At 51.4% G+C, this 26294-nt stretch overlaps 3 protein-coding genes across 3 annotated transcripts; 2 read left to right on the top strand and 1 right to left on the bottom strand.

Annotated features, from left to right (window-relative positions):
• The first annotated feature begins 1397 nt into the window (after positions 1-1397).
• On the top strand, positions 1398-7632 carry PHF19 (PHD finger protein 19). Its single transcript, XM_031046549.2, has 14 exons — positions 1398-1767; positions 2040-2121; positions 2234-2329; positions 2424-2524; positions 2630-2778; positions 3070-3165; positions 3438-3506; positions 3968-4088; positions 4169-4236; positions 4325-4495; positions 4580-4667; positions 4940-5025; positions 5149-5244; positions 5531-7632. The coding sequence occupies exons 1-14, from the start codon at positions 1582-1584 to the stop codon at positions 5877-5879; spliced, it is 1758 nt and encodes a 585-aa protein (XP_030902409.2). The 5' UTR covers positions 1398-1581; the 3' UTR covers positions 5880-7632.
• Positions 7633-8130: 498 nt separating this feature from the next.
• On the bottom strand, positions 8131-16310 carry LOC101872893 (protein CutA homolog). Its single transcript, XM_034067810.1, has 8 exons — positions 16230-16310; positions 14011-14159; positions 10638-10697; positions 9444-9489; positions 9228-9277; positions 8961-8994; positions 8840-8925; positions 8131-8731 (listed from the first exon to the last, which is right to left on the bottom strand). The coding sequence occupies exons 1-8, from the start codon at positions 16308-16310 to the stop codon at positions 8629-8631; spliced, it is 609 nt and encodes a 202-aa protein (XP_033923701.1). The 3' UTR covers positions 8131-8628.
• Positions 16311-17544: 1234 nt separating this feature from the next.
• Positions 17545-24957, top strand: PSMD5 (proteasome 26S subunit, non-ATPase 5). The gene is made up of 10 exons (XM_034067898.1): positions 17545-17735; positions 17845-17989; positions 18636-18749; positions 19172-19300; positions 20223-20332; positions 20475-20617; positions 21082-21273; positions 21847-21956; positions 22532-22672; positions 23160-24957. The coding sequence occupies exons 1-10, from the start codon at positions 17563-17565 to the stop codon at positions 23415-23417; spliced, it is 1515 nt and encodes a 504-aa protein (XP_033923789.1). The 5' UTR covers positions 17545-17562; the 3' UTR covers positions 23418-24957.
• Positions 24958-26294: the final 1337 nt, after the last annotated feature.

The raw sequence follows: 26294 nt of genomic DNA, 5'->3' as shown, positions 1-26294 counted from the left end.
CGCAGCTCTCGGAGGCTTCGGGGGCGGCCCCGCGGTAATTGCATAATCGGGACGTCAATGGGGGAAGCGCGGGAAGATGGCGCCCCCGCCGCGCGCCGCCGCTCCCCGCCGCGGGCCCCGGGCGGGCGGGCGCTGACCCGGAGCGGGCGGCGGTGACGGCGGCGGAGCGGGGAGCGCTGAGGGCACCGGAGCGGGCACCGGTAAGGGCAGCATTGAGGGCACCGCCGAGGGCAGCATTGAGGGTACCGGTAAGGGCAGCACTGGGGGCACCGGTAAGGGCAGCGCTGCGGGGACACGGGCAGTGCGGGGCCGGCGTGGGCGCAGCCCGGCTGGAAGCGCCCGGAGCGGCGGGGTCGGGTGGGACGGACGGACGGATGGATGGATGGACGGATGGACGGACGGCGCCGCAGCGCCTTTGAATGAGCCAATGGCGGCGGGGCCCGAGGCCGCCGCTCCCGGGGCTGCCCCCGGCGCTCCCGCCCGGCAGGTGCGGCCGGAGCCGCGGGGCTGGCGGAGGGGACAAGGGGCAGGCTCGGAGCCTCCCCCCGCTCTGTCCGCAGCCTCCTCCCGGTGGGGGGGGGGAGCTCCCATCCGTGTGTGCGGGGCCGGGAGCGGAGGGAGCTGAGCACCCACCACCGGGCGCGCTCCCCCGGTCTGGGTTCCGTAACGGCTCTAAGCCGTGCTGCCGGTGACACGCTGCAGCTCGCTGCTGCCGGCCCCGCGCCCGCCGCTGCACCGGGAGTGAGCTCCAGCGCTCCTGCTCGGGCAACGGGAGCACCGGGACCCGCAGGGCCGGGCGAGAGGGAGCTGGTGTCGCGCACGGCGTGGTCGGGCTCCGTGATGCGATCCCCGGCGCGGGGCCACGCGTGCGACGGGAGCGCAGAGAGGAGCAAAGTAACTTTGAAGCCGTTTTACTGATGTCTGTCGGGGATCTACGGGTGTCTGATGGGGATTTAGGGACGTCTGTTAGGGCTTTGCTAGTGTCTGTTAGGGCTTTGCTGGTGTCTGTTGGGGATTTGGTGGTGTCGGGGATCGCAGCTGCAGGGTGGGTGCTGCCGGCTGGAGACGGCTTCTGTGCCTTCCACGCTTCAAACCTTCCGTAGTGAAACTCGGCTGCTCGCCTGCGCTCGCTGTGTGTGGTGCTGCCGCTTCCCTGCGCATGCAGTGTGCCTGTCACTGCTGAGCCTGGGGAACGGCTGGGAAAGTGTGACTTAAAAACACATTACATTTAAAGCCATTATTGCTCATGTGCCCCTGCTCAAGGCTGAGCCGGTGCAGGCCTGCGGCATGTCCCTGTGTCACACAGAGTAGCTCCATGCTCCAGGAGCTAAGGCACTCGGGGTTAACTCATTCATGTCCAATGTTAGCAGAGATTTTAGCTGCTCCCTTTGATTTCACATGAACTAACCTGTCTCATCAGCACTTATTTTGTGGGTCCTGAACCCCACTGGTGGGGCTGAGCCAGCCTCAGCTCCATGCTCCTGGTAAAACCCTCCATCACACCATGCTTGGCGATGGGTGCCTGGTGTCACAGTGCAAGGGCCGGGTGATGACCGTGTGCATCCTCTCCAGGCTCTGCCGATGGAGACCACCAAGCTCAACCCCATCATCCGGGATGTCTATGCTGCTGCTGGCCGTGTCCAGCAAGCACCAGCTGTGGCAAGGAGGGCCAGTGGCTGCAGAGAACTCATGGTCAAGCTGACGGAGGGGCAGTACGTGCTGTGCCGCTGGACTGATGGGCTCTATTACCTTGGGAAGATCAAAAGGGTAATGTGGGCACCCAGAAAGGGTAATATGGGCAATCCCAAGTGTAGGTAGCACCACTGCAGGGTCACCTTGTGGCTCAGAGGGTTGCTGGCCTGGGCTATGGCATGTCCTGTGGTCACTGGGGCATTTTGGGTTGATGTCCTGCTGTTGGGTGTTGTACCCAGAACCCAACTTCCCACAGCTCCGGAGGCAGGGCCGATCACCAGGGAAAATAGGGAAGCGCTGGGAATGGGAGCTGATGCTTGACAGTTCTTTGTACTCTTTCCCTGCAGGTGAGTGGCTCCAAGCAAAGCTGCCTTGTCACGTTTGAGGACAACTCCAAGTACTGGGTCCTCTGGAAGGACATCCAGCATGGTGAGTGCCTCCCTGTCTTCCCTTCCCACTGTCGTGTCAGTGAAACATTCCCAGCACTGCAGAGATGGGGCTGTGCCTTGCACATCCCAACTCTGCCATCTCCATCCTGCAGCCGGTGTCCCCGGAGAAGAGCCCAAGTGCAACATCTGCCTGGGACAGACGTCGGGTCCCACAAATGAAATCCTCATCTGTGGGAAGTGCGGGCTGGGTGAGTATGGACCCGTACCCCATGATCTGCTGTATCCCACCATGGGGTCGGGGTCCAACCAGCCCAGCAGTGCTCATGCTGAGCCTTCCCACAGGTTATCACCAGCAGTGCCATGTCCCAGTGGCGAGTGGCGGCGAGAGCCCTCTGGGGACACCGTGGTTCTGTCGCCGCTGCATATTTGCCCTGGCTGTGAGGGTGAGTGGGATGCTCGGGGTTCCCAGCTCCTTGTGCTGCCCACCCTTGGTGCAGGATGCGGCCCCCAAGTGGCTGTGCTGACCCTCATCCTGCTCACCTCTGCAGAAAGGGGGTGCCCTGAAGAAGGGAGCCATTGCCAAGACACTGCAAGCTGTCAAAATGGTGCTGTCCTACAACCCCGAGCTGCTCGAGTGGGACTCCCCACACCGGACCAACCAGCAGCAGTGCTACTGCTACTGCGGCGGCCCCGGCGAGTAAGCCCCTGCCTGCCGGGAGGGGGATTGTGTCTGGTTTGGGGGGGAAGAGCATTCACAAATGAAGGTGGGATCAGGGAGAGAAGTCCCCAGCTTGCAGGGCACTCTCCTGGCTTTGCCATCCACATCTCTGCTCATTCCTGAAGACACCGTTTGTACCTACCTCTGTGGCTGCATTAAACACAAGTTGGGGCCAGACTTTCCCTGGCTGGGGTCTCTGTGCTTGGGAGGGGGCCAGGGCAGTGGCTGCCACACGCTGCCCTCTCTGTCACCCACCTCCTCTCTCCCCAGGTGGTACCTGAAGATGCTGCAGTGCTACCGCTGCCGGCAGTGGTTCCATGAAGCCTGTACCCAGTGCCTCAATGACCCCATGATGTTTGGGGACCGGTACGTCCCTTCCAGACTCTGCTGGTTTGGTGCTGGGTGTCAGAACTGGCTTCCCAGGAGGGCTTCATGCATGGACACATCTCCAGTCCATGTCTCTCTGATCCAGCTGCCCTGGTGCAAACGGGTGGCCCCGTTCTGCAGAGCTCAGCTCCTCCTGGCCATGCTGTCACTGTTAGCGACTGGAGCACTCTCCTCACCCCGCCCTTCCCTAGGCCCTGCATGGCTGTGGGGTGACCCCAACCCCAGCACTCCCCATCCCTGCTGTTTTCCAGGTTCTATGTGTTTTTCTGCTCCGTGTGCAACCAGGGACCTGAATACATCAAGCGCCTGCCCCTGAGATGGTAAGAAACAGCCCCAGCTCCTTCGTACCTTCAGGTGTACCTTGATGGTCTGAAAGCACTTTGTAAAGTGTATTAACAGTGCTGGCAGCCCAGCTCCTCCCTGCTGCTCCTCTTGTGCTTGGCCATGTTACTGGTGCTGATGGGCTGCTGGGAATGTTTTGGGTTGGAAGGGACCTTAAAGCTTGTCCAGTTCCAACCCCTGCCACAGGCAGGGACCCCTTCCACTGGAGCAGCTGCTCCAAGCCCCTGTGTCCAACCTGGCCTTGAACACTGCCAGGTATGGGGCAGCCGCAGCTTTCAGAGCTTGCTATCTAGCTGCAATTCACATGAATAAGATGTACTGTACCTAACATGCAAGGGCACATGGCTGAGGCTTGTTAAAAAGCTGGAAAACTGGGCTGGAACCATCCTGCTGGGGAGAGGGTGAGCTGCTGACCCTCCCAACCCCATCCCTCCTGCAGGGTGGATGTCGTCCATCTCGCCCTCTACAACCTGGGCGTACAGAGCAAGAAGAAATACTTTGACTTCGAGGAGATCTTGGCCTTTGTGAACCATCACTGGGACCCACTGCAGCTCGGGAAGGTAAAACTGTGCAGCTTGGGATGGGGCTGGAGGGCAGTCTTTGTGTCACATCCCTGCCTGACCACTGCCATCTCCCACAGCTGACGGGTACCCCCATCTCTGAGCGCGGCCCCCACCTCCTCAACGCCCTCAACAGCTACAAAAGCAGGTGAGACCTGTGATGGGGATGCGATGGGATGCAGGATGCTCCCGTGTTCCCCCTGCCTGAGGGCTGCTTCCTCCCCTTCACTTCCCAGGTTTCTGTGTGGGAAGGAAATCAAAAAGAAGAAATGCATCTTCCGCCTGCGGATCCGCGTCCCACCAAACCCCCCCAGCAAGGTGCTGCCAGAGAAAGCCCCTGGCATGGCAGAGAGCGGCTCCTGCGAGCTGAAGAAGAGGGGGAAAAGCAAATATGTCCATAAAGAGAGGTGAGAGACCAGAGTGACCCAGGCACCCCTTGCTCCTGCACCCCTGGGGTGCTCTCACCCCCCTCACCTCCGCTTGCTCTGCAGCCTGCTGCCCCGGCAGCTCCAGCAGCAGAAGCGGCGAGCAGCACGGCGCAAGAGGGCCAAGTTCCTGCTGGAAGATGCCATTCCCAGTGTGAGTCCATTGCCCCCTCCTCTGCACAGCCACTGGGCTTAGCAGCCGAGTGGGACCCCCATTCCCATCCCTGGGGCTCCCCACAAGGTTCCCCCGCTCCTGCGGGCAGGGAGAGCCCCTGTCCCTACCCTGGGGTTTGCAAACGTCCTGTGCCAAGCCCGCTTCCCAGGGGAAGGAGCGCGGTGGCTCCCGGGCAGAGGGGGACGATGCCGGGGCCGCGGGCAGCACCGCTCCGCTCGGCAGGGACCACTGAGCTTGTTTTCGCGGCGCAGAGTGACTTCACCTCGGCCTGGAGCACCAACCACCACCTGGCCAGCATCTTCGACTTCACACTGGATGAAATACAGAGCCTGAAGAGGTCCGTGCGGCCGGGGCAGGGCTGGGGGTGGTTCAACACCCAGGTGTGAAGGCAGGGCTGGGGGTGGAATGGGCTGCAGTGACCTCGCACCAGGCTGGGGCTGATGCTGCATCTTGTCTCCAGTGCCAGCTCAGGACAGACTTTCCTATCGGATGTGGACTCCACGGACGCTGCCAGCACCTCAGGCTCAGCCACCACAAGCCTCTCCTATGAGTCCAGGTGAGGGCTGTGCCCCTTGGCCCTTCCAGTGGCATGGCCAGGGAGGTAAGGGGCTGCCCCTTTCCCACCACAGCACCCTCATGTCCTGGTATGGGGATGTCCCACATCAGGGAGCCTTTCCTCTCTGGTCCCAAAGCCTCGCTGGGTGTGCAGGGTCAGAGCTGTTGGTCCTTCCTGAGCTCACCCCCGTTCCCAGCCTGATCCCCCCATGGTCACAGTGTGGGTCCACGGTGCAGGGGGGACCTTGTGGGTGCTGCCCTCACCTCTCCTGTGTCCCCTCTCGCAGCCGGAGGACCGTGGGCAGCCGCAAGCGCAAGCTGTCATCAGCAGCATACACCTCGGGGGCCAAGAGGAGGAGTGGGGACATGGGCAGGCGCCCGACCACCGGCACCCCCGAGGGCAGCGAGGCAGCCTGCGGCCCCGACCGCACCGACGACGGCATCGACAGCCACACCTTCGAGAGCATCAGCGAGGATGACTCCTCCCTCTCCCACCTCAAGTCCTCCATCAGCAGCTACTTCGGGGCAGCAGGCAGGCTGGTGTGCGGGGAGAAGTACCAGGTGCTGGCGCGAAGGGTGACGCTGGAGGGGAAGGTGCAGTACCTGGTGGAGTGGGAAGGCACGACCCCATACTGAGCCCCGCCAGCCCCACAGCCTCTCCCAGAGCCAAACCAGAGGAGATGGGATGATGGGAACCCCTCACTATGAATCGGAGGAGCTCGTCTGCAGCAGGGCTGGGACCTTTCCATGCTGGCAATCCTGGCTGGGGCCAGATCCTCAGGAACCACCACAGATAGAGGCAGTCCTGGAGCTGGTGCCTTCAGTGGTGCTGCTCTTGGTGAAACCCACAGCCTTGCTCTTTTAATAACTGTTACTTTAATGGCCACGTGTATGCAGAGAGTGTGGCCCAGCTCTGCTTTCCTGATGGAGCCTTTGTCCAAGCCCAAGGCACCACCACAGTGGTGGTAAGCGCAGTGAGTGGGTCTGGCCTTTCCAGAAGGGTCCCCCAGCATGGCTGGGTGCCCACTGGGGAAGCCTCTTTGGGGGGTACCCCACAACCTGCTCACACAGATGTCACGTCCAAGCCTTACAATGCAGACTTGAAGGGGTCCTGCTGCTAAAGCAGAAAGCACCCCCCTTGCCTGGGCTTTCACTGCCCATCCCTGTGCCTATAGGAGACTGTGGGTGACTCTCTCCAGAGTGTGTGGGGTTTTCCTCCTCATCATAAATCCATTCATTAAAGGAATGTGGTTTGTTTTAAATGAGGGGGAAATGCCCTGTCAACAGCCTTGTGGCCAACTTCTGTGGCTGCGGGGCAGATGTGTGTGGTTGCTCTGGTCCCCTGGCCTGGACTGTGTGTGGTGATGCACCAGCTTCTTTTCCCTGTTCTGACAATCATGGCCTTGGAAGAGATCAGCCAAAAGATACACCCTTGCCTTAAAACCACCACGGGCATTGCACAGACTGGAGCCTGAGGCCTTTGTTCCCACAGGAATTCTTGTCCTGAATGTGCCAAACAAGCAGACAAACCAAAAAGGCTGAAGAGGACAGCAGGGGCATGGGGAGCGGTTGTACCAGGGCCCCACAGCCATCCCCGTGGCCTCGTGGCTGTGCCTTGCTTGTGCTTTCTGCTACCAGCATGGTGTGGATGTTTGTGAGCATGTGAGGTTGATTTGTCTGCAGAAGGGGAGGAGCAGCCCCTTCTCTAACTAAAGCAATAGAGTCAGGGTGTTCAGGAGCAAAGCAGTTGTCTTTTAAAGGAATTCTAATAGCATCAGATGTATTTGTTAGATTTGTTCTAAGAGAGAAAGAGATTTTTAACGTTGACCTCCTCGTCTCTCCCCTATCACCAGGGGCTGTCCCATGGGGCTGGAAGGTGTCATCCTTTTGGGAGATGGGACTCCCCATCCCTACAGGGAGAGGTGCAGCTCCTGCAGCCAGCCTGGTCACTCCCATCCTGCCTTGGCTTTGTCACCAAAGGGTCATTTAAAGTGTTCCCCTTTCACAAGTGCCTGTGAAGCCCTTGTTACTGTCCAGGTTGCTGCCTGGGAGTGCAGGGGCTGCCAAGAGCTGTGCCAGGGCCATGCAGGGGGATTATTCCCATGGGATGGCCAATGGACATTGCATGGGTGGGAGCACCCAACATGTGGCCTTGGTTCCTCACCTCTCCCTCTGTTCCCTTTCTTCTCCTCCTGGCCTCTTGCAGAGAATTGAATGTGGAGCCTTAAAAACTACTCCTGTTGCAGAGTATATTTTGTATTAGCTGTAATAGATAATTATAATGACTCTGTGCACCTTCTAAAGATTTATGAGTTCAGGTTGCTGCTTGTAATAACCAGCCCTTGTTATACCCGAGTTGTAATTAATATGTCTGATGTACAATTAAAAAGTCGAGGTTTTTTCTAACATCACTGGTTCTTTGGAGTGTCAGAGTTGTTGGGTTTGGGCACTGGGGGTCAGTGTGTGCTCCCAGCAGATGTCCATCGCTGAGCCATGCTCTGTGCCAGGGTGAGATGTGCCCTCAGCTGGAGAGATGCTGCAGTGAAGCACAAGAACAGCAGAAGGATGCAGAGGGGAGACTGGGCAGTTCCTTTGGGTTTAGCACTGCTGTTTCCTGCTCTCAGAACTCAGACCATTTTCCTTCTTGTCTCTTCTTCCCTGCACCTCCTCTGAGAGCTGATGGGGTCACACAAGCCTGCCTGAATGCCCTGTGCCACTTCATTATGAGCCCAAAATGGGCAGATGGGAGCCAGTGGAGCATCAGCCAACATCAGGCCAGTCAATGCAAACCCACGATGAGCCCTTCCTGTTGCCCTGCTCGCTGTACCAGCAAACTGCATCAACACTGAGCCTGCCCAGGTAAGAAACACTGCTGTTTATTCCCTTCCCAGTCACACAAATAACTTGATCGTGTTCCATAAGTTATATCCCATTAAACTATTAATGTGAGCATCTTTTTGCAAGGTTAAACATGGCCTGGGTAGAAAGCCACTGTGGAGGTGTGGGTAGGGGATGCAGGGCTGGTGACAATGTCCTGGTCCTGCTGCACTTGCTGTCCCTGAACTGGCCATAGATGTTGCTCATCTCAGCCTAGCTCAGCCCAGCTCAGCAGGTAGGGTCAGTGTGTGTGCTGCTTGCAGCTCCTGGTAAATCCTTGCAGCATCTGCTTAAGTCTGCTGTTCCCTTGGATTCTGTAGGACTCGAACCAGCACGTTGCATGGCAGCAGCACAGGGTGTGACCCAGCGCATCATGGGGCACCTGGCCACATCCTGCTGCCCCCAGGCTGCTCAGTGCATCCTGGAGCACAGGGTCAGGCCAGGGAGGGGAGGTTTGGAGGGAGACCAGCAGGGCTCAGCACATTTTACCTGCTGCTTTCTGTACTTCTCAGTCCTGTGGGACACTTTCCTCCAGCCATTTGAGGTAGAGAGGGTTTCCTTGGTCAATAGGCAGGCTGATGGTTTCGGGAATTTCAAAGGGATGGATGGATCTAAAGTGGAAACAGCCGCAGAGGAACAGTGTCACCAGCAGCCCCGCTCGCAGGCGCAGGAAGCAGAGGTCTCTGCTCCCAGCCGTGCGCTGACTTCAAAGCACCCGCATCTTCTTTTTGCCATGTGAGAATGTTGCTTTGAGTCTGGGGCTTACCACAGCCAGCAGCTGACTGCCGGGGGCCCTGGCCCAAAGCTGCCTCTGTTCACCACCCAGTGCTTGGGAAACACAGGAAATCCTGCCTGGAGGCAGCCAGGGAACGACCTGTGTTTGGAGGAGAATCCCTCCCTGTACCCAGTACAGAGGGACTGCTTGGAAGCCCAAGAGCTGATATTCCCACCACCCTTTTCTACTGATGCCATCTCTGGGTTTTTCTAGCTCACAAGGTACATCAGGACCACTTAACCTGGCCCTTGGGAAGGGGCTCAAGGCCTGAGCAGGAGGTGGCAGCCTACCTTGGACTGGAAACCCAGTGCTCCACAGAGCAGGAGCCTCACCTGACATAGTTGGACAATTCGCCTATTTTCGATGTCCTTGTTTTCACCAACTGTGGAGAGGAAAAAAACCCAAACTGAAACAAACCCCGAGGGGGAAGGGGATGGAGCAATCCTGCCTGCACAGCCCCCTGCACCCATCCAGCACGCCAGCACCAGTCACCACCGGCAGGTGCTGAGGGTCCATGAGGATTTTGTGATGTGGGAATTGTCACTTACCAGCAGTATTTCAGTGGATTCTTCCAGTTCCCCTTCCCAGAAGTACCTAGATTTAAAGGAAAAGAAGCATCAGCAAATGCAGCTCTGGCTGCAGCCCTGCTGATACCCCAGGGAGGAGGTTCACTTCCCTGCATGGTGCTTTCTGCACACGGCCGTTCCTTTACAAAGTGATGCTCAAGAAGCATCACTGGCCCAAAATGCTGCTGTGCATGTGACTGAGCACCCTGGATTCCCCGACTAGAGCCTCCTTGGCTGTGCCAGTCTAGAGAGAGCTGCCCTAGGTGACAGCAGGGCACAGGAGCTGGGACTGGGGTGGCCATGGTGGGGCTGAGCAGTGGTGGCCCTGCTCCAAGCTTGGGAACAGTGCTCACAGGGACTGTAGCACAGCTGCGGCTGAGAAGCTGCGTACAGCAGCATCTTGCTTTTGTCCTCTCTTTCCCTGCAGGAGTTGCACTTCTGAGTCAGAAATGACCTCTCAGAACATTCATGTTGACAAAAGGCCATCAGGATTTCATCTGTGTGCTGGGTTCTGCAATCGGAGGCGTCACGGTGTCTCTTGAGCAGGGCTTGGAGGAGGAAGAGCTGAAGCAGGCAAGGCTGTGTGACAGCAACTGGGCTCTGGCCATTGTGGCACAACGGGAGGAATGATTTTACTGGGTTTGCCCCATTTCAGCAGCCTCAGTTGGGCTATGGGAGAGTCTTGGGGATGCAGGGGTAGGCTGGTTTAGGGTTTTGTTCTTTAACCACTTTAACAAGTACAATCCCTTTGCATGGATACCTGCAGAACATGGCTGGTTGTATTTCAAGGTCAAAGATGCTGGTTTTCCTTCCTGAAAGTGCTGCTTAATTCTATAAAGGCCAATTTTCTGCTCCCTGTCTTAGCTGCTCTTTAGATCCTCTAAAAATAGGCACCACATCCTTAGGCCCATAAATCACCTTCCTCTTTGCTAGATCTCTGTGTAGCCAAGTAACCAATAAATAAGTGGTCCCCATGGGCAGCTGGAGCATCTGCACTCCCGAATAAGCTGAGAGCACTTTGCAGGGGTGAGGATCATCTTTACCATCTGCAACAACCAACAGACCCAGCAGCCTTCTGGAAACTGCCTCCTCTCCCTGGGGCTTGGGGTGTCCATCTCCTCCCCATGGGGAGCCTGGGTTTGCCTCCTCCATTGGGGAATATTGAGCCCAACTTACAAGGCTGAGCTCTTGGGCAGGATGTTCACGTAGGCAGCCAGCTTCTTATCCATGATGGCCCTGGGTGAGAGAGGAGGAGGAGTTAGTGCCTGTCCCAGCTTGCTGTGGCTCAGCACCCACTCCCAGGCACAGGGACATCCCCTTGTGCTGCCCCCAACTGCCAGCAGCAGCTTTGATGCTGGAGTCCTGGGATCTAGGGTTAGTTATTACCCTGAGGAAGCAGATGCAGAGATGCCCTATAGCTGGAGCTTCTTCAGCTCAGGTCCTCATGATGTGGTTCTGGGGCACTCCCTGCTGAGCAGGAGGGTTGGGTGTTGCTCCTGGCATGGAGCAGCACACAGGACCTGTGCCTCATACACTGCGGGGATCCTGCCTGGCATCAGCCCAGTGCACATCTCCCCATGGGGACACCAGGGCATGGCCACAAGAACTGGGTCTGGGATGGCTAAGAAGGGGTTTGTCTCCCAGACATGTACTTATGCTGTCAAACTATGCCCCTTCCTTATATAACAGATTAAATGTGGAGGTTGTTAAACTAACAACATCAAGGGTTTTCTACCCAAAATGTCCTAGAAAGAAAGCCCAAATTAAATTCCTTCCCTCCGGCTGCTTCTTTTAGCTGTGGGCTGATGTGTTACTGCAGAGCAGCTTGGGTCTACCAGCAGAAGTGATATTTGATTAAAGAGCCCTGAGGCAATCTCAGGATGGATTTTGAGAAGAACTAGGTCAGATGTTGTGTTTTCTGACCACAGCAATGTCTGGGCCCTTCCCACAGTGATGCAGCCCCGTCCCTCCTGCAAGCAGCTCTGGTAAAGCAGGACACTAGTGCCTTCTCCTTTGGTTTTCCTTAACACTGGCCTCACCAAGTGCTATGACAATGCAAACATTTAACTTCTAGTTGACTTTGAACTGCAGAGAACACCGGGTGATGAAATATGGGAAGGTGTGATCCAACAGCCTGCAGAAGTTAACTCCTGAAGAGGAGAATGAGCTTCCCCACTGTACCTCACCTTGCAATCTGCCCTTGCCCCACAGGGAAAGCTGGGCTCTCGTTTGGATGTGCATCAGCTCCTTTGCATTTGCCTGCATTATCAGCCCTGCTTTCCCCATAGAGGTTTGTACCTTGCAACTATGAGCACAAGGCAAAAGTGCCCTCATGGGGCTGCTCAGGCTCAGGGAGGATTTGGGAAGTGCCAGAGCACTGGGAGGAAAGCAGCCCTTCCCAATGATCCCATAACATCTTGTCACCCCAGCACTGCACTGGAGAACCAGTGCCTGGACCCAGCTCACTGGAGGAATTGGGTTTAATGTCTAAGCACAGCAAGGTGATGGAGGTGGGCTTCTCCCTGCCCATGGCTCAGAGAGGACAGCCATCGAGGAGGCTCTGGCTTGCTTGCTCTCACCATGTGCAGCCAGTGGTAGGCATTTAATGCTTGTAGAGCATCTTGAGTTAATCTGTAGACCAACACACTGCAGCAGCAGGAGCGGAGATATCCCCCGCTGCGTTTGTCATGTCAAACACATGGCACAAATCCTTTTGTTTCTGCTGCCTGCATCCCCCAAGTCACTTTAGTGCAGGAACTTTTGGATTTGAGTGGGTAGCTTCTAATTGCTTCTGCTCTGTTCCAATAAGCTGTGATCCCGACTGAGATCCTGAACTTTGTTCCAGCAAACTCAGAGGAAACAAGCAGCCACCATGGGAACGGGAAACATCATAAAAAGCTGAACGTGATCAGTGGAAAACGTCTGCATAATACATGATATCTTTGGGCTGGGCACTTGATGTGTGTCCCTGCCTCACAGCAGGCTCTGAACTGACACAGATGAAATATTAATAAGCAGAGAAGCAAGGGAAATGATCTGCACAAGTCTAAGGCAGAACCCAAGGCTGCTCAGCTGTCATGGGAGGTGCAGTGGCCACATCATCCAGCCCAAAGGAGTCAGCTTCTCACAGCAGGCATGGGGCAGAGGACAGATCTGTGTGGACTTGGGGGCTTCTTCTGAAGCTTTAAAGTTAACAGTAATCCAGATAAACTGGCTCAGAACGGACACAGCAAGCAAGCTGGATACTGAATTCTACCTGCAGTTAATCCACTTTCCCAAACATTGAACCCTTTTCCCTTAAAAGCAGTGGAAATTTCCTTGCAGACCCATCTGTCAGAGTGAGTGTCCCTCTGAGCAAAGTAAAGGAAGAATAAGCAACAGCACAGGAAAAAGGTGTGAAGGAAAATGAGTGTAGAAGCCCATCCTCTACAACCACAGCTCATTCATCCAAATCCCAGAACAAAGGAATAATTTCTCTCCCAGTAAAAGCACAACCAAAGTACATGTAACTCAGCAATGGGAAGGGATTTCTTTCCCCTCCCTTCCCTGCAAGATAAGGAACAAAGAGGGGAAAACATTTGCAAAGGTGTTGAGATTAAGTATTTTGAGGAACTGAGGCTCTTTCAGCAGCCATGTACAGTCACTCCTTTTTGCAGAAGACACCAAGCAGTGCAGACATTATTCTGTTTGTATTTCCTCCTACAGTTGCAGTATTTAAGGTGACACAAAATCCCTTTCAGAAGCCTGTCAGTTCCTCAATGACTTTTTGGGAATGCTTTACAGAAGACAGAGAGGTTTTGGCAAGCAGCAAGGTAGCAGGGAAAACAGCACAGGAGGTGTTGCAGGAAACTTCATGGTCCATCATAAACATTGCCCCAGTCAACACAGTTACAGTGCTTTGAACAAACCAGCTATTGAGGCAGGGACTGACAGATGTGTGAAAAACAACCTGCATGCAAAACAGCATGCAAAGTATCTCATATGTTAAAAGAGAGAGGGAAAATCAAGGCAAAACCCTTATTCCCCGAAGTTTGGTCAGCAGAGTGCAGGCTTCAGGTGGTGACTGAAGCGCCTGTTCTCTTTGCTGTAGACCACTTCTGTCTCATTCTCATGGCAGTGTGCTGTGCTTTATCCCTCTGCATAAACACCTCTCCTGCAATTTCTGTATTGTTCTAGAGAAGAAAAAAGACTCTGTTAGATCAGATAACATGGAACTGGGGCTTAATCCATCTGAGGACCCGAAGATTTAGGGCCATGGCTTTAAAACGAAAGGCAGTGGAATAAACTGGGAATTGGCTTGATGTTACTGCAGCACTGACTTCAGAGACAATTGCCAGCTTTTAGAAAGCACAGTTCTTGGTAAGTGGATACATGGTACAGGGAGACAAGGAGAGTGCAGGAGCAAAGGAACACCATTTGGGTAGATGTACAAAGCGCAGGGAAGTAGAGATGCTCTCGAGAGACATAGGAAAGCTTTATTCCACAAGAATAAAGCTTGCTTTTCCATTTCAAACAATTCCAGCAGCCATCAGGGGAAGTGTCTCTGTACCTTGCAATATCCTTGGCAATCTGCTCGTTGAGGCAGTTGATGAAGGCAATGGAGTGAGTCCCAGAGATGTAGCTGCCGGTGATGGCAGAGTGCAGCTGAAGGGTGAGACTCCTCAGCACCGGGTACATCAGCAATGACAGAGTCACCACCTAAATGCAAGACATGTGAATGATGATGCCAGGGCAAAATACTGCCTTCTGTAAAAGCAGGCACTTATGTGTGGCTCAGGGGAAGTCTCTGGTCTTTAAACATTACAGTAACACCACTCATAACTTCAGTGAAAACACTGTCATAGGGAGATCCATTCTCCTTCCATGGGGCAGGAAAGGGTCAGGTTTGGAGGCTGCATCAGCCCAGGAGTGCCCAGACCCCTGGGTTACAGACTCTACCACACAGTCTCTGCAGCCATGACTGGTTTTCCAAAGGAGAATAAGGATGTAAGTCACTGGTTGTCTCTGTTCAAACACATCTTTCCTGCTGTAGCTGCAGGGTGAGGCAGGTCCACCCCTCTGGAAATCGGTGGGGATGGGACCCTCTGCCTCCCCATAGATGTGTAAAGGAGGAGAACAGTAGGTCAAGTAGGGGAGCCTGATGTGGGAGCAGAGCCATGGGGTAATACAGTCTGTGCAGGGACAATTACACTCTCCTGCTGGTGGATGTTGCACAGCCCACCCAGGCTATGATAGAGACTCACTAGCAGGCAAGGGAGAGAAGACTTAAGCATGGGGTTTAAGTTCATTTCTTCCTAATTCTCTCATACTAATAGGACAGTGAAATTGCATCCTTTGGGGCACAAAGCCCTTAGTGGGCACAGCCCAGGTCTCTGTCAGATGGGCTGCAGAAAACAATAACAGCCTCTCCATTGGCTGGCAGTGCAGTGGCAACAGGTTGGTTTTGTGTCCATTACTGCTGCCAAGCCCCTTCGCTCCTCTTTGTACCCACATGCCATAAACAGCCACATGAACATACACAATCAGCTCAGCAGGACGCTGCAGGAACAGCAATGGCAAGGTTAATCTGGTGTGCTGAGTAATGGCTGCAGGATGGTGCCATACCCGGGGCTGCAGCATTCACCCTCTCTGCACAGCTGCTCTCCCTTTGTCTTTTGTCTTGTTTTGGAATAAACAGCATCTGGCCCTTATTCAGCCACAGTGATGAAAAAGGTGCTTATAACACTAAGAATATATTCCTTATTTCCACCCTCATTTGTCCTCTGAAAATTCCATGGGCCCATGTCATAGATTGGGTTCTGTTAAGACTGAATTAAGGAAAATCTCTCTTGTCACCACAAGAGCTCATTCCCATTTGGAACATGATGGATGAGCTGTATCTGTTGTCTCCTCTTTTCCAATCCATTTGAGGAAGTATTCTTTATTATCATAAGGGTTCTCATAAGAATTTGTAGAGCTTCTTTAGTGCTTTTCTTCCCCCACTAAGCCATTTAGCAAATATGATGCAACAAATCCCAGGAGCTACTCAAGACAGTTAAAACAAACAGAACTATCCTGGTCTATGTGTTTTTCCAGATTACAATGTAATCATGCTCCCTGCTTAGCAAAGAGAACATAATCTGACCTGTTCAGCATGGCAATCATTAATCTCCTTGGAAAATGTAATGCATGGGATGGGGAAATCCCCATGACCATTTGCATTGAAGAGTGACCACTCTCTTGCAGGGGTTTTTGGGGTGGTTTCCCCCTTTTTTTTTCCTGTGAAGAAAGATAAAAGCTGCTTTTTTGCCCCCCCCCCCCCCCCAATAATTGTCTTTGCCAAAGGATGGTGCAAAAGTGGAGTGAAACAACCTGATAAACCCAACAAACCCCCTGCCAAACTGTTGACCAACACTGAGAATCCTGCTGTCAGATTTAAGCATCCATTGAACAGCATCGAGCAGCAGAATTCCAGCTGCAACTTCTGCAGGATTCCTTTTGGCTTCGGGGCACTACAAACAGCTTCAGGGTTTCCGATCACCGCACCGGGACTCTGTGCCCAGCGTTGATGAGGTTCTGTCGGAGAACACAACCCCCAAACACACCGGGATGTGCGGGGAGGGTCCTGGTGCGGTGGGAATCACCCCTGGGCAGCTCCCCATGCTCCCCGCAGGGATGGAGCACACTCCGCCTGCACCATCCCTTGTCCCTTACAGAGGTGTCCCGGGTCCCTTGGTCCATCCCATCCCCAGCTCCCGGACACGCCGCCGATGGACGGACCGCACTTACCAGCAGCAGCGCGGCGCGGCCCGCACGGGGCCAGCCCTGGGCAGCGGCCGGCAGCGGCCAGCGAGGGCTCGGCCACTCCATCCCCTCGGCTCCCATCGCTCCACCTGCTCTGCCCCGCGCTGGGAGCGCTGCCCGCAGCCGGCACTGACTCCTCCTCCTCTTCCTCCCCTGCAGGCTGAGCACCGGCACCGGGTCCCCATGGCCCTCCTGCAGCCCCGGGGCCAGCCCCAGCCCTGGCACCCAGGCTCCCTGCCTGCCCCGTGCTGTTCTGCACCCGCAGAGCTGAGGGCCCTGGAAATGGGGTCCAGCCACAGGGTTAGGGTTAGGGTTAGCACACCGAGGACGGGTGCTGTCACCACAACTGCACCAGCGTCTGCTGCAGGAATCCCTCCCTCCAGCCTCAGCACTGGGGTCCTGCCGGTGCCACCTCCTGTGCTCTTGTTGATGTCGCTTTTGCTTCGTTTTCCCACCTATAAAAAGTTGTTTTATCAGATTTAACACCACTGGGGCTCTGTTCTCTTTGAATACAAACTATGGCGAAGCTGCCGATCGCTGCTGTGCTGTTTGGGCCCAGGACGCTCCCTGAGCAGCCCGGCACAGAGACCCACACAGCTCCATTGTCACCCTGTGACTCCATCACCTCAGCTCTCAGCCGCTGTCAGGGAAGCCCATGTGCTGCCCCATGCACTGTGCAGCCCTTGTGAGGCAGCCCGAGCCTGGGCTCTGGTCAGAGCCTGAGGGCACAGGAGGGGCCTTGGGAGGGCATCAAAGACCCCCGAGCTTTGCAGTGTGGTAACAGCCACGTATTTGCCACCCTCAATTGTCTCTCCTCTTGTCCATGGGCTGAAAGTGACTTTCCTCTTCTGCTGTGAAGCAAACACTATGTGTTCTTGCGGCATGTCCCACCGTGAAGGGGCTGAGCTGTCCCCATCCCTGTGAGAGGGGATCCGAGCACTGCAGCCCCTTCCCAGCCAGCGGTACCCATTGCACAGCGTGACACCGCTCTGCCCCTCCAGCAGCGTGTGCGGCCCCGGAGGGTCCTGTTCCCACCGCCCCACGGCGCTATCCCAGGCTCGCTCCGGGCACCCCCGGGACGGACCCAATCCCCCCCGTTGGAGCCATTTCCCCTCTCCCCTCACAACCACAGCGCAGCCGCCGCCATCACCGCCCCTCAGCCTTGGCTCCGCCCCCCTCCCTCCTGCCCAATCAGCTCGCGAGGCTCCGCGCGGCCGCCATTTTGTTTACAGCAGAGCGGACGCGACAGGAACCCTTAGCGACGGCGCGGCGGTTGCTAGGGGCGGGGCGGTCTCGCGATGCTCTGAGGCGCCCCAAGATGGCGGAGGCGGTGTGGGAGCTGCTGGAGCGGGTGGCAGGGCGGGCAGCGCCCATGGAGGAGCTGCGGGAGCTGCGCCTCGCCGTGCAGGCCGTGCCCCCTGCAGCCCTGCGCGGCCGCCTCAGCGCCCAGCACCTCACGGCGCTCTTCCAGCTGCTGAGCGTCGATGACCGGTGAGCTCCGGACCGGCCCTGTGGGCCTGGCCCGGCCCCGAACCTCCCTGCCCGCACCCCGTCTGCGGCCCGCTCCTGCAACGGTTCTTTTCTCTCTCTGTCCGCCCAGGGAGCAGGTGGCTGCGTGTGTTTCCATCCTGGAGAGGCTCCTGCAGGCCCTGGACCCGCTCTGGGTGATCCGGAACCTCAGGGAGGAGCTTCAGAAAGGGCTGTTCCACCCCGATGACTCCGTGAAAATCCTCTCCATAGCTCAGGTACAGGGGTTCCTGCAGGAGGGGACAGAGCTCCGTTTTGGGCCGGGCTGGGTTAGTCCTGATCTGTTACTGTTGTTTCATGCCCTCATTAGGGGCAGAAGCGCTACAGCAGGTGTTATATACAGGAGTCGGGCACTTCTATAGTCATGGAGCTTTGGATAAATGCTGTGCAGTGTGTTGGTATATAACACTTTCTGACGTATCTGTTAAATGTGACATCTAAAACTATGTCTTAACAGCGGTAACTTGTAAATGAATCATCTGTCACATGCCCTGGATAAACCTTGCTAAACCAGCACTGGCAGCATTAAGTGCAGCAGCATTCTGATAGTCAGGATGCTCTGAAGAGTCTTGTGGAAGCACTGGAGACCGGGATGTAGTAACTTGACACTTGTTGCATTCATTTAAAAGAACAGAGTCGTGGAACATTGTAGTTTGGAACGGGCTTCAAGAGGTTTCACATTCAGCCCCTCTGAAAGCAGGGCCAGCTTGCAGCAGGCTGCACAAGGTATTGTCCGGTGGAGTTCAGAGGGGCTTCAGAAATGACTCTGTCAGTAGCTGTTCCAGTGCTCGGGTGTCCTTACAGGAGAAAAAGTTGATTTAATGTATTTAGTTTTCCTTTTTTCCTATATTAAATCCCATTTAGGTCGGGAGGATTGTTGAAAATTCAGATGCTGTTCCAGAAATTCTCAACAGTCCTGAACTGTTAAGGCAAATAATAAACTGCATTGGTGGAGAGAGAATAGCAGTGGCTAAAGAGGTAAGTGCTGCTTCCTTGCTTTCTTCCTCTGCAGACTGATGTAGCCATCACACACAACACCTTTGCTACTGTGTCCGAGATCATGACCACTGCTATTCTGTGAAGAAAAGACAGTCTATGTTGCCTTAAAGATTATAAGCAGGCAGGTGCTTTAAGCCCAGAAATTACTTAGATGTGATAGAAAATCTACATAGAACTGTTATCTCTCGGTAGCTGTTTATGCCAAAGTGAACTCAGAGCTAATTTTGATGCTAGAGACTCGGATCACAGTAATCATAACCAGCTGCCCTTCATGAGAAGTGAATCACAATTAAAACTTTAGGTGTAGAACTGGCTTTAATAAGTTAATTAAGAACATTGAGACTAAGTCTGACTGTGCTGTGGCTTTGCTTTTAATACTAAGCTCTTGTTTTTGCTTCCAGGCCATCAAATCTCTCTCCAGAATAGCACAGACACAAGATGGTTTAGAGGCTTTGTTTGTGAGCAGTTTGTTGAGTGACTTGAAGAATGTCATGGCAACAAGTGATGTTGTTCGATACCGAGTGTATGAGGTAGGGGTGTGATCAAGGTCACATTTGACTGACGTGCTACCGTGGTCCTCTGGCACTGTAGCTCTGCGTTGCTGTCTGTATTTTGTGGCTTTTATATTGTATGCATCACTGGTTTCCAAACTTCCCTTCCTGTCTGCATTTTGTCAAGACAAGAAAGGAGTAGGAAGAGTTCAGCAGTGTTGGCTCTCAAATAATGACATAGCTCTGTTTACAGGGATGCTGGGGAGGGACTCTTCATTAGGGATTGTAGTGATAAGACAAGGGATAAGGGGTTGAAACTTAAACAGCAGAGGTTTAGATTGGATAGAAGGAAGAAATTCTTTACTGTGAGGCTGGTGAGGCACTGGTATGGGTTGCCCAGAGAGGTTGTGAATGCTCCATCCCTGGCAGTGTTCAAGGACAGGTTGGATGAAGCTTTACATGGTATGGTTTAGTGTGAGATGTCCCTGCCCATGGCAGGGGGGTTGGAACTGGATGACTTTAAGATCCTTTCCAGCCCTAACTATTCTATGATTCTATGTTTGCTTCTCTGAAAGCAAAGTAGCTGCTATAGTCTCTTTAGCTTTGGATATGAAGTGCTGTTGAAACTTCCGGAAGGGCAAAAAGACTGAGAAGAGAGATGCCAAATGTGTCAGTCTAAATATGTATGACAAAGGAGAAGTAATAGAATTTAGGCAGTTTAATGAGGATAACATCTGAATAAGAGGTGACTTTGAGCAGAAATCAAATGTATGTGCTGTAAATTTGGAGCTCCTTATGAACTTGTTTCAGGCAAATATCTAAGTTAACTACGGAAACATAGGGAAATTCTGTATTTAATATGTGTAGTCAGCATTATAAGACTTACTTGGCTGTTACTGTGAATTGTTATCTCTATAATGTTTTTAGAATCCATCCCTTTTTTGTTTCCCTCTGCTTTTAGTTAATTGTTGAGATTTCGTCAGTGTCAGCAGAGTCCCTAAATTATTGTGCAAACAGTGGTTTATTATCGGAGTTGATTGGAGAGCTGACTGGAGATGACATGCTGGTCAGGTATGTCACGAGTGAGTTTCTCAATGAGTTTTCCCCTATTTTTGTTTGGATTTTGCCTTAAGGGTAGAAAACCAGTTTGTTGTTAACCAAAGAGGGCTTCAAAACCCCATCTGAAATAGGCCAAAATACGTGTCTGTTTCAGGGCTACATGCATAGAGATGGTGACCTCGCTGGCCCATACCCCACACGGGCGTCAGTATCTTGCTCAACAAGGAGTTATTGATAAAATTTCCAACATCATTGTTGGAGCAGAGTCTGATCCTTTCTCAAGCTTCTATTTACCAGGTAATGTCACTCATTTCTTGCTTCCAGTGTTTACTGCTTGCTTTTACTCATGAGTTAAACCAAGAGAGCTATCAAGCCTCTGAAAGCTCATGTTAACACTTGAATATAGATACATATGTTGGATATATATGAAATGCTGAAGGACATTCTAACACATGGATAATATTACTCATTAACAGTGGTAGTACAGGCAAGACCTGAAGAGACTGTGCTAAAGCTCTGAAGTTTGTGTTATTGGAGCCTTTTTTTGTCCATGATATAGCAGCTGTCTTGAATTCATTGAGTAACTTCCAAAATACTCTCCTGTTCCTTAGTTCTGTCCTTATGCTGATGCCTTTCACGAGGATTCAGTTTCAATAGCACTAGCTTAGCAGTGAAACAATCTTAATGTATATCTAGTTTTGCCATTGCTAAAGTTATTGTGCCCTCACTCTGAATGCTGCTTTTTTTTCTTGTTCCATCAGGATTCGTTAAGTTTTTTGGGAATCTGGCTGTTGTAGACAGTCCCCAGCAGATCTGTGAGCGATACCCGGTCTTCATAGAGAAAGTCTTTGAAATGGCAGAAAGTCATGATCCGACCATGATTGGAGTGGCTGTGGACACCCTAGGAATCCTGGGATCAAATGTGGAAGGCAAACAGGTTTTACAGAAAACCAGTTAGTATCTGAAAGCTGACAGGAGTTGTGTTGGTTTGGATACTTCTCTTTCTACTGATGTCCTCAGCCTCTTGCCAGGACTAGAAGAACATGAATGCTCATATAATGATGCTTTCTGTAAAGGCTGCTTTGTTTCTTTTAATATAGAACAATTTAGAAGATAGAAGGGAGATGCTGGACTACTTGCTGCAAGTAATCCTTGATTTTTAAGTGAAAATCTGTTTTAGCAGATAGCTATCAGAGTACTGTCAATGGGACTGAAGATTTCTGATTACAAGTGTGCTAATGTCTGTACTTCCCAAGATAGCTCAGTTGTGACGCACGACTTCCTTTCTGGAAATGTTTGGATAGTCTGAAGAATTAATGTAAAAACTTTGGATCTGTCTACCTTAGATCCATATGAAACAAAGAGAGCCTTACACTGCTTTTGTGATAGTAAATCAAGCAGTTGCTGTTCTCAGGTGTAATGTACAACGCTCCACCAGTTGTTGTAGTATAATGTGATTGACAGGTAACTCTCTACTCCTGTAGAGGTCTGAATTACTTAAAACCACTTTGTTTTTATGTTCCAAGGAAGTAGATTTCAGAGTCTGTTGAGCAAAATAGGGCACCAGGCAAAGAGTGCCCCCACAGAGCTACGCCTTCGATGCTTGGATGCGATTTCATCTCTTCTTTACTTGCCTGTGAGTTTGTGCTTTGGTTTGTTGTCTTTTAAATCTAAAGAATGAAATTACTGTGTATCTGACTGTGTGAAGATCTTTTGCAGTGTCAAGCTTAGGTAAAAGTGAGAGCTTTCTAATGTTCCAAGTCATTAACTTTACTGGTTTGAGTTTCTCCTATTTATTTGTTTGCTTCAAGTTTGGAGTTTGTTTGCAAGAAGCCAGGTGTTCTCAAATCATGTTTATAAAACATGAAGTCAAAACATCCTTGGCAATGGAATGAGAGTCAACAATTTAATATGATATGGTTTTAATAGTATAGCTCTAAATGAGTGAATAAGCCATTTCCATTTGTCTGGCAGGGCTGCTCTCCAGCACAGCACTTCTCTTGTGTATCAAGATCAATTTATTTAAATGTCTCCTCCAAGCCAAATGAAATAGAGAAAACCATTTCTTCATTCATGGAAGAATTTAAACTATTTCAATTTAATCTGCTAGTGGCTTATTTTAAATAATTTCCTTAACTATTGAATATACACTCAAGACATGAAAGCTTTTCAGAATCCTAATGAAACTCTTTCTCTACGTGATGTATGTAGCCAGAGCAGCAGACAGAAGACCTTTTAAGAATGACTGAATCGTGGTTCACATCCTTGTCTAGCCAGCCACTGGAACTCTTCAGGAGCATCAGTACTCAGCCATTCCCTGATCTCCACTGTGGGGCTTTACGGGTGTTTACTGTAAGTGCTTTTTGGTTTTAAAGATGAGGTAGTGAGTTGTAATCCATTCAGTCTCAGATGTTTGAGGGTTTCTAAGTGAATGCCATAGACCCCTTCTTGAAGCCCACAAGGGCTCAGAAAGAAGTCCTTTTTCATTATGCCCCACTTGTGTTCACCATTTAAATGATGCATCAGACGTGTCGTGTCTGTAATGCTCATTTCCTTATGAACTGAAGTGTGGGGAAGCATCAGCCATGCTCTAGGGTGCTGCTTCGATATCAGAGGCACTGCTGTGATAATTCACTTCACTTGAAAGATAAGCACTGAGCTGTACTTAATTTTCCAGTACAGTTAAACCCTGCTGCTTGATTTAAGTGGTGGTTGTGTAACTACTGTTTAGAATGAATAGCCCATTTAATTTTTCCTGTTCCTTGGTTATTACGTAAGTATACTGTGTAACTGGTTTTGGGGGTTTTAAAATGTTTCCCTCTTCTCTTTTCATGTTTAGGCTATTGCCAATCAACCGTGGGCCCAGAAGCTGATGCTTGACAGTCCAGGCTTCGTGGAGTACATTGTTGACAGATCTGTGGAGCCTGACAAAGCCTCAAAGGATGCCAAATACGAACTGGTCAAGGCCCTTGTAAACTCTAAAACAATTGCAGAAATCTTTGGGAATCAGTATTACTTGAGGCTTAGAGCTTACTTGAATGAAGGCCCTTACTATGTTAAGGCAGTTGCTACTACAGCTGTGGAAGGAGCAGAGTAATGTCACTGATGTCTTGGTTCCCCTTGCAAACCGTGTTACTGAAATAGTGTCAAGACTCCCCATGCTGGAGTCTCTTTAAATTGTCTCTTTAAAGGAACATGAAGCACTTCAACTCTGAAATGAAAGTCATGAGAGCAGATCAAAACCTATAGGGCACAGTGTATTTTCCCATAGAATGTCATGGCAGAAGTTCTCTGTGTACTGCTGTGAGACAGGTGACCAAGGTGAGCACTCTGTCAACTGCTGGCTGGTTTACTTTGCAGAAATGGTGGGTGTTTGGTTAAACTCTTGTTGGGTTTGGAGTTCCTGTCGTGTTTTCTCAGTCAATCACAGTTCAATTAAAACCAAACAAACACCAAAACACCTCCAGGTTTGTAACCTCAGCTGCTGCCACAATTTCTTTATCTGTTCTTATATTTTATATCTGCCAAAGTTGGCACTTCCATGGAACACACTCTTCCAGCCCAAACCTGGCTGATAAGAATGAGCTGGTAGCCTTCTGTCCACAGGAGGGAGTATGAACTGGATTCTCTTCTATTGTCAACTTGCTGGGTGTGAGTTGTGCTTGAATAAATAATCCTATACATTGTTTACACTCTTTATGCTGAGGATGTGGGGTAAGAAAAAGCTTTTAACCCTTTTAAAAATAAAGGAATATGCACTCTAGTGTGTAACAACCAAATTGGGAGCGTTGGCTCCCTGCTTGACTGCGGCTGTGTATGGCAGCTCAGTTTACTTGCTCGAAAGGAGCATGAGCTCTAGCACTGCAAGTCTGCTTCAGAACCAAATCTGAAATTGTTTACACTATTTTTTAACTAATTTTTTAGTTTTAAGGGTTGTTTTTAAGAAAAGTACTATTTTAGTTGCCTGAGTTAGAATAAAAGGCTCAAGAACACAAAGCTTTCGTGTTTTAAGGGCATGAACTGAATTAGGAGGACAAAATGTAGTACCTTACCATGTTGTAATCATCTTTGAAGATGGTCAGCTAGCTGCTGCTGAGATGCAAGCTGGACACTAGTGACATGTGATATATGTTCATCCATAAACAGAGACCATTATATACTTTATACAGAAGGTTTATATTATTTTTTGTTAAGAACATAAGAAATCTAAGGAATAGCTTGGGGGGGGTGGGGAGGGAAGCATCATTAAATATGAAATTACTACTTTTTTGCTTATTTTAGTAGTGTGTCAGGTCAGGTATATCTCTGTGGAAGGTACTTGCCCTGTGTCCCTACTCTGCCAAGTGAAGCAGGATGAGCTAGTCATGCAGTAACTCTCTTCTTGCTTGTAGTGACTTTGACCTGCAGCAGAAGTGATGTTATTGCCTGCCATAATTTGCTGGCAAGGAGTCAAAGTGGGCTCAGAAGGGCAGGGTACGTAGGTGAGGAAGTTCCCTTAAGATTAAATAAGCTGTTGGAATGGAAGTGATCTGCTTTGTTGCTTCTGATCTAAGATGTACAAAAGTTGTCACCCAACGTTATACTGCTGCTGACGCTTTCATCCTAGATGTGCATAATAAACATCTGCTAGTGAGAAATGTGGTACATTGTGTCTCATTTGTGAACAGAGAGAGCTCAGAACCTTCCTGCATCCAGCAAAATATGAAAGCACTAAAAAGGATATGAAAGAGTACAGAAGTCCTCAGTTTGTGCTTGTATTGGACAGCGTAGCTTTGTTGTTTTAGGTGGCTTTGTGTGCTGGTAGCTCTGTATGAGCTGTATGCTCAAATCTCAGTAAAGGAAACTGATGTAGAAACCTTTTCTGCAATTCATGAGTCTCTTCCATGTGTGTTTTCAGCTGTTGCTTTTGAAGGCTACTCTGTGTGCTAAGTTTTTAGCATCTGCTTTACATGGTACGTTTGCCAAGTACAATGTTTTAGAATACACAGAGATGCCAAACAAGGGGATTTTCATATGTGCACATATGCTTTATTTTGCTGAGCTTTGAGCTCAACATTCCAATTAATTGGTCAGGTGCTTACTCCTTACTACATGGAGTTCCCCACTCATCCTGTGTACTGCCATATGGCTTATGGGTTGCTGTATCTTGTATATAATGGAAACATTTAAGTGTGTTGTCCCTGTCCTCACCTCTGTAAAGTAACAAGTGGCGAGAATTGGGATAAAACCAGAAATTGAATGACAAGAGAGTGAGAATTGAGGTAATGCTGAACCTGGATGAACTTCATTCAAAACCACCAAACCCACAGCCCAGACCACTTCATCTGACCCTGGTTAACAAGCAGCATAACTTGGTGCTTAAGAACTGTGGATCCTTTGGAGCACATCTCCACTTCCTTCAGAGCAGGTGAGGCCCTCAGAGGTACCTGTGTGTCTCATCCCATGTGTCTGTCACAGCTGTAGAGCAAATCTGCCCAGCTGGTCTTTCTGCTGCTGAAATCCTTGGTGTGGAAGAGTTAACCTGGAGGATGTAGGCATGGGTGGGCTTTGCGTTCTGTTCCTAATGGGGAATTTTTGCACTTGGATAGTGTTGTTATCCCTGTGTTGGGAAATGTGTTCTGACTTCACTGCCAATACTCTTCTCCAGTGTAACTGTGGCATTAAGCTGCTTGTGCCAGTGTTCCTCTGATGCCATCACTAACAGAACTACACGACTCTAGCAGGTAAGTTAGATTTCTTGCCCACAGTCTCCCTGGGCTGCTCGCCTGAGCAATTCCCATGATGGTTTGATGTCTGTTCCCACTCTAAGCTGTTCTCTAGTTCCACTGGTGCTGTAAAATGGGCTGCTCAGAAGTAGCTCCCTATTGTGGGCAGGAAGATTCCCCTTTGGTACAAAAGATTTTGGGGTAGATGATGCCTCAGGTGTAGAAGGAGCATTGACATAAGGTAGAGAACTTCAAAAGCCTGAAAACAC

Source organism: Melopsittacus undulatus, chromosome 11 (assembly GCF_012275295.1).
Source record: "Melopsittacus undulatus isolate bMelUnd1 chromosome 11, bMelUnd1.mat.Z, whole genome shotgun sequence".
Classification (NCBI taxonomy): domain Eukaryota; kingdom Metazoa; phylum Chordata; class Aves; order Psittaciformes; family Psittaculidae; genus Melopsittacus; species Melopsittacus undulatus.
Note: the sequence above shows the minus strand (reverse complement) of the source record. Positions and strands in the feature narration are given on the sequence as shown.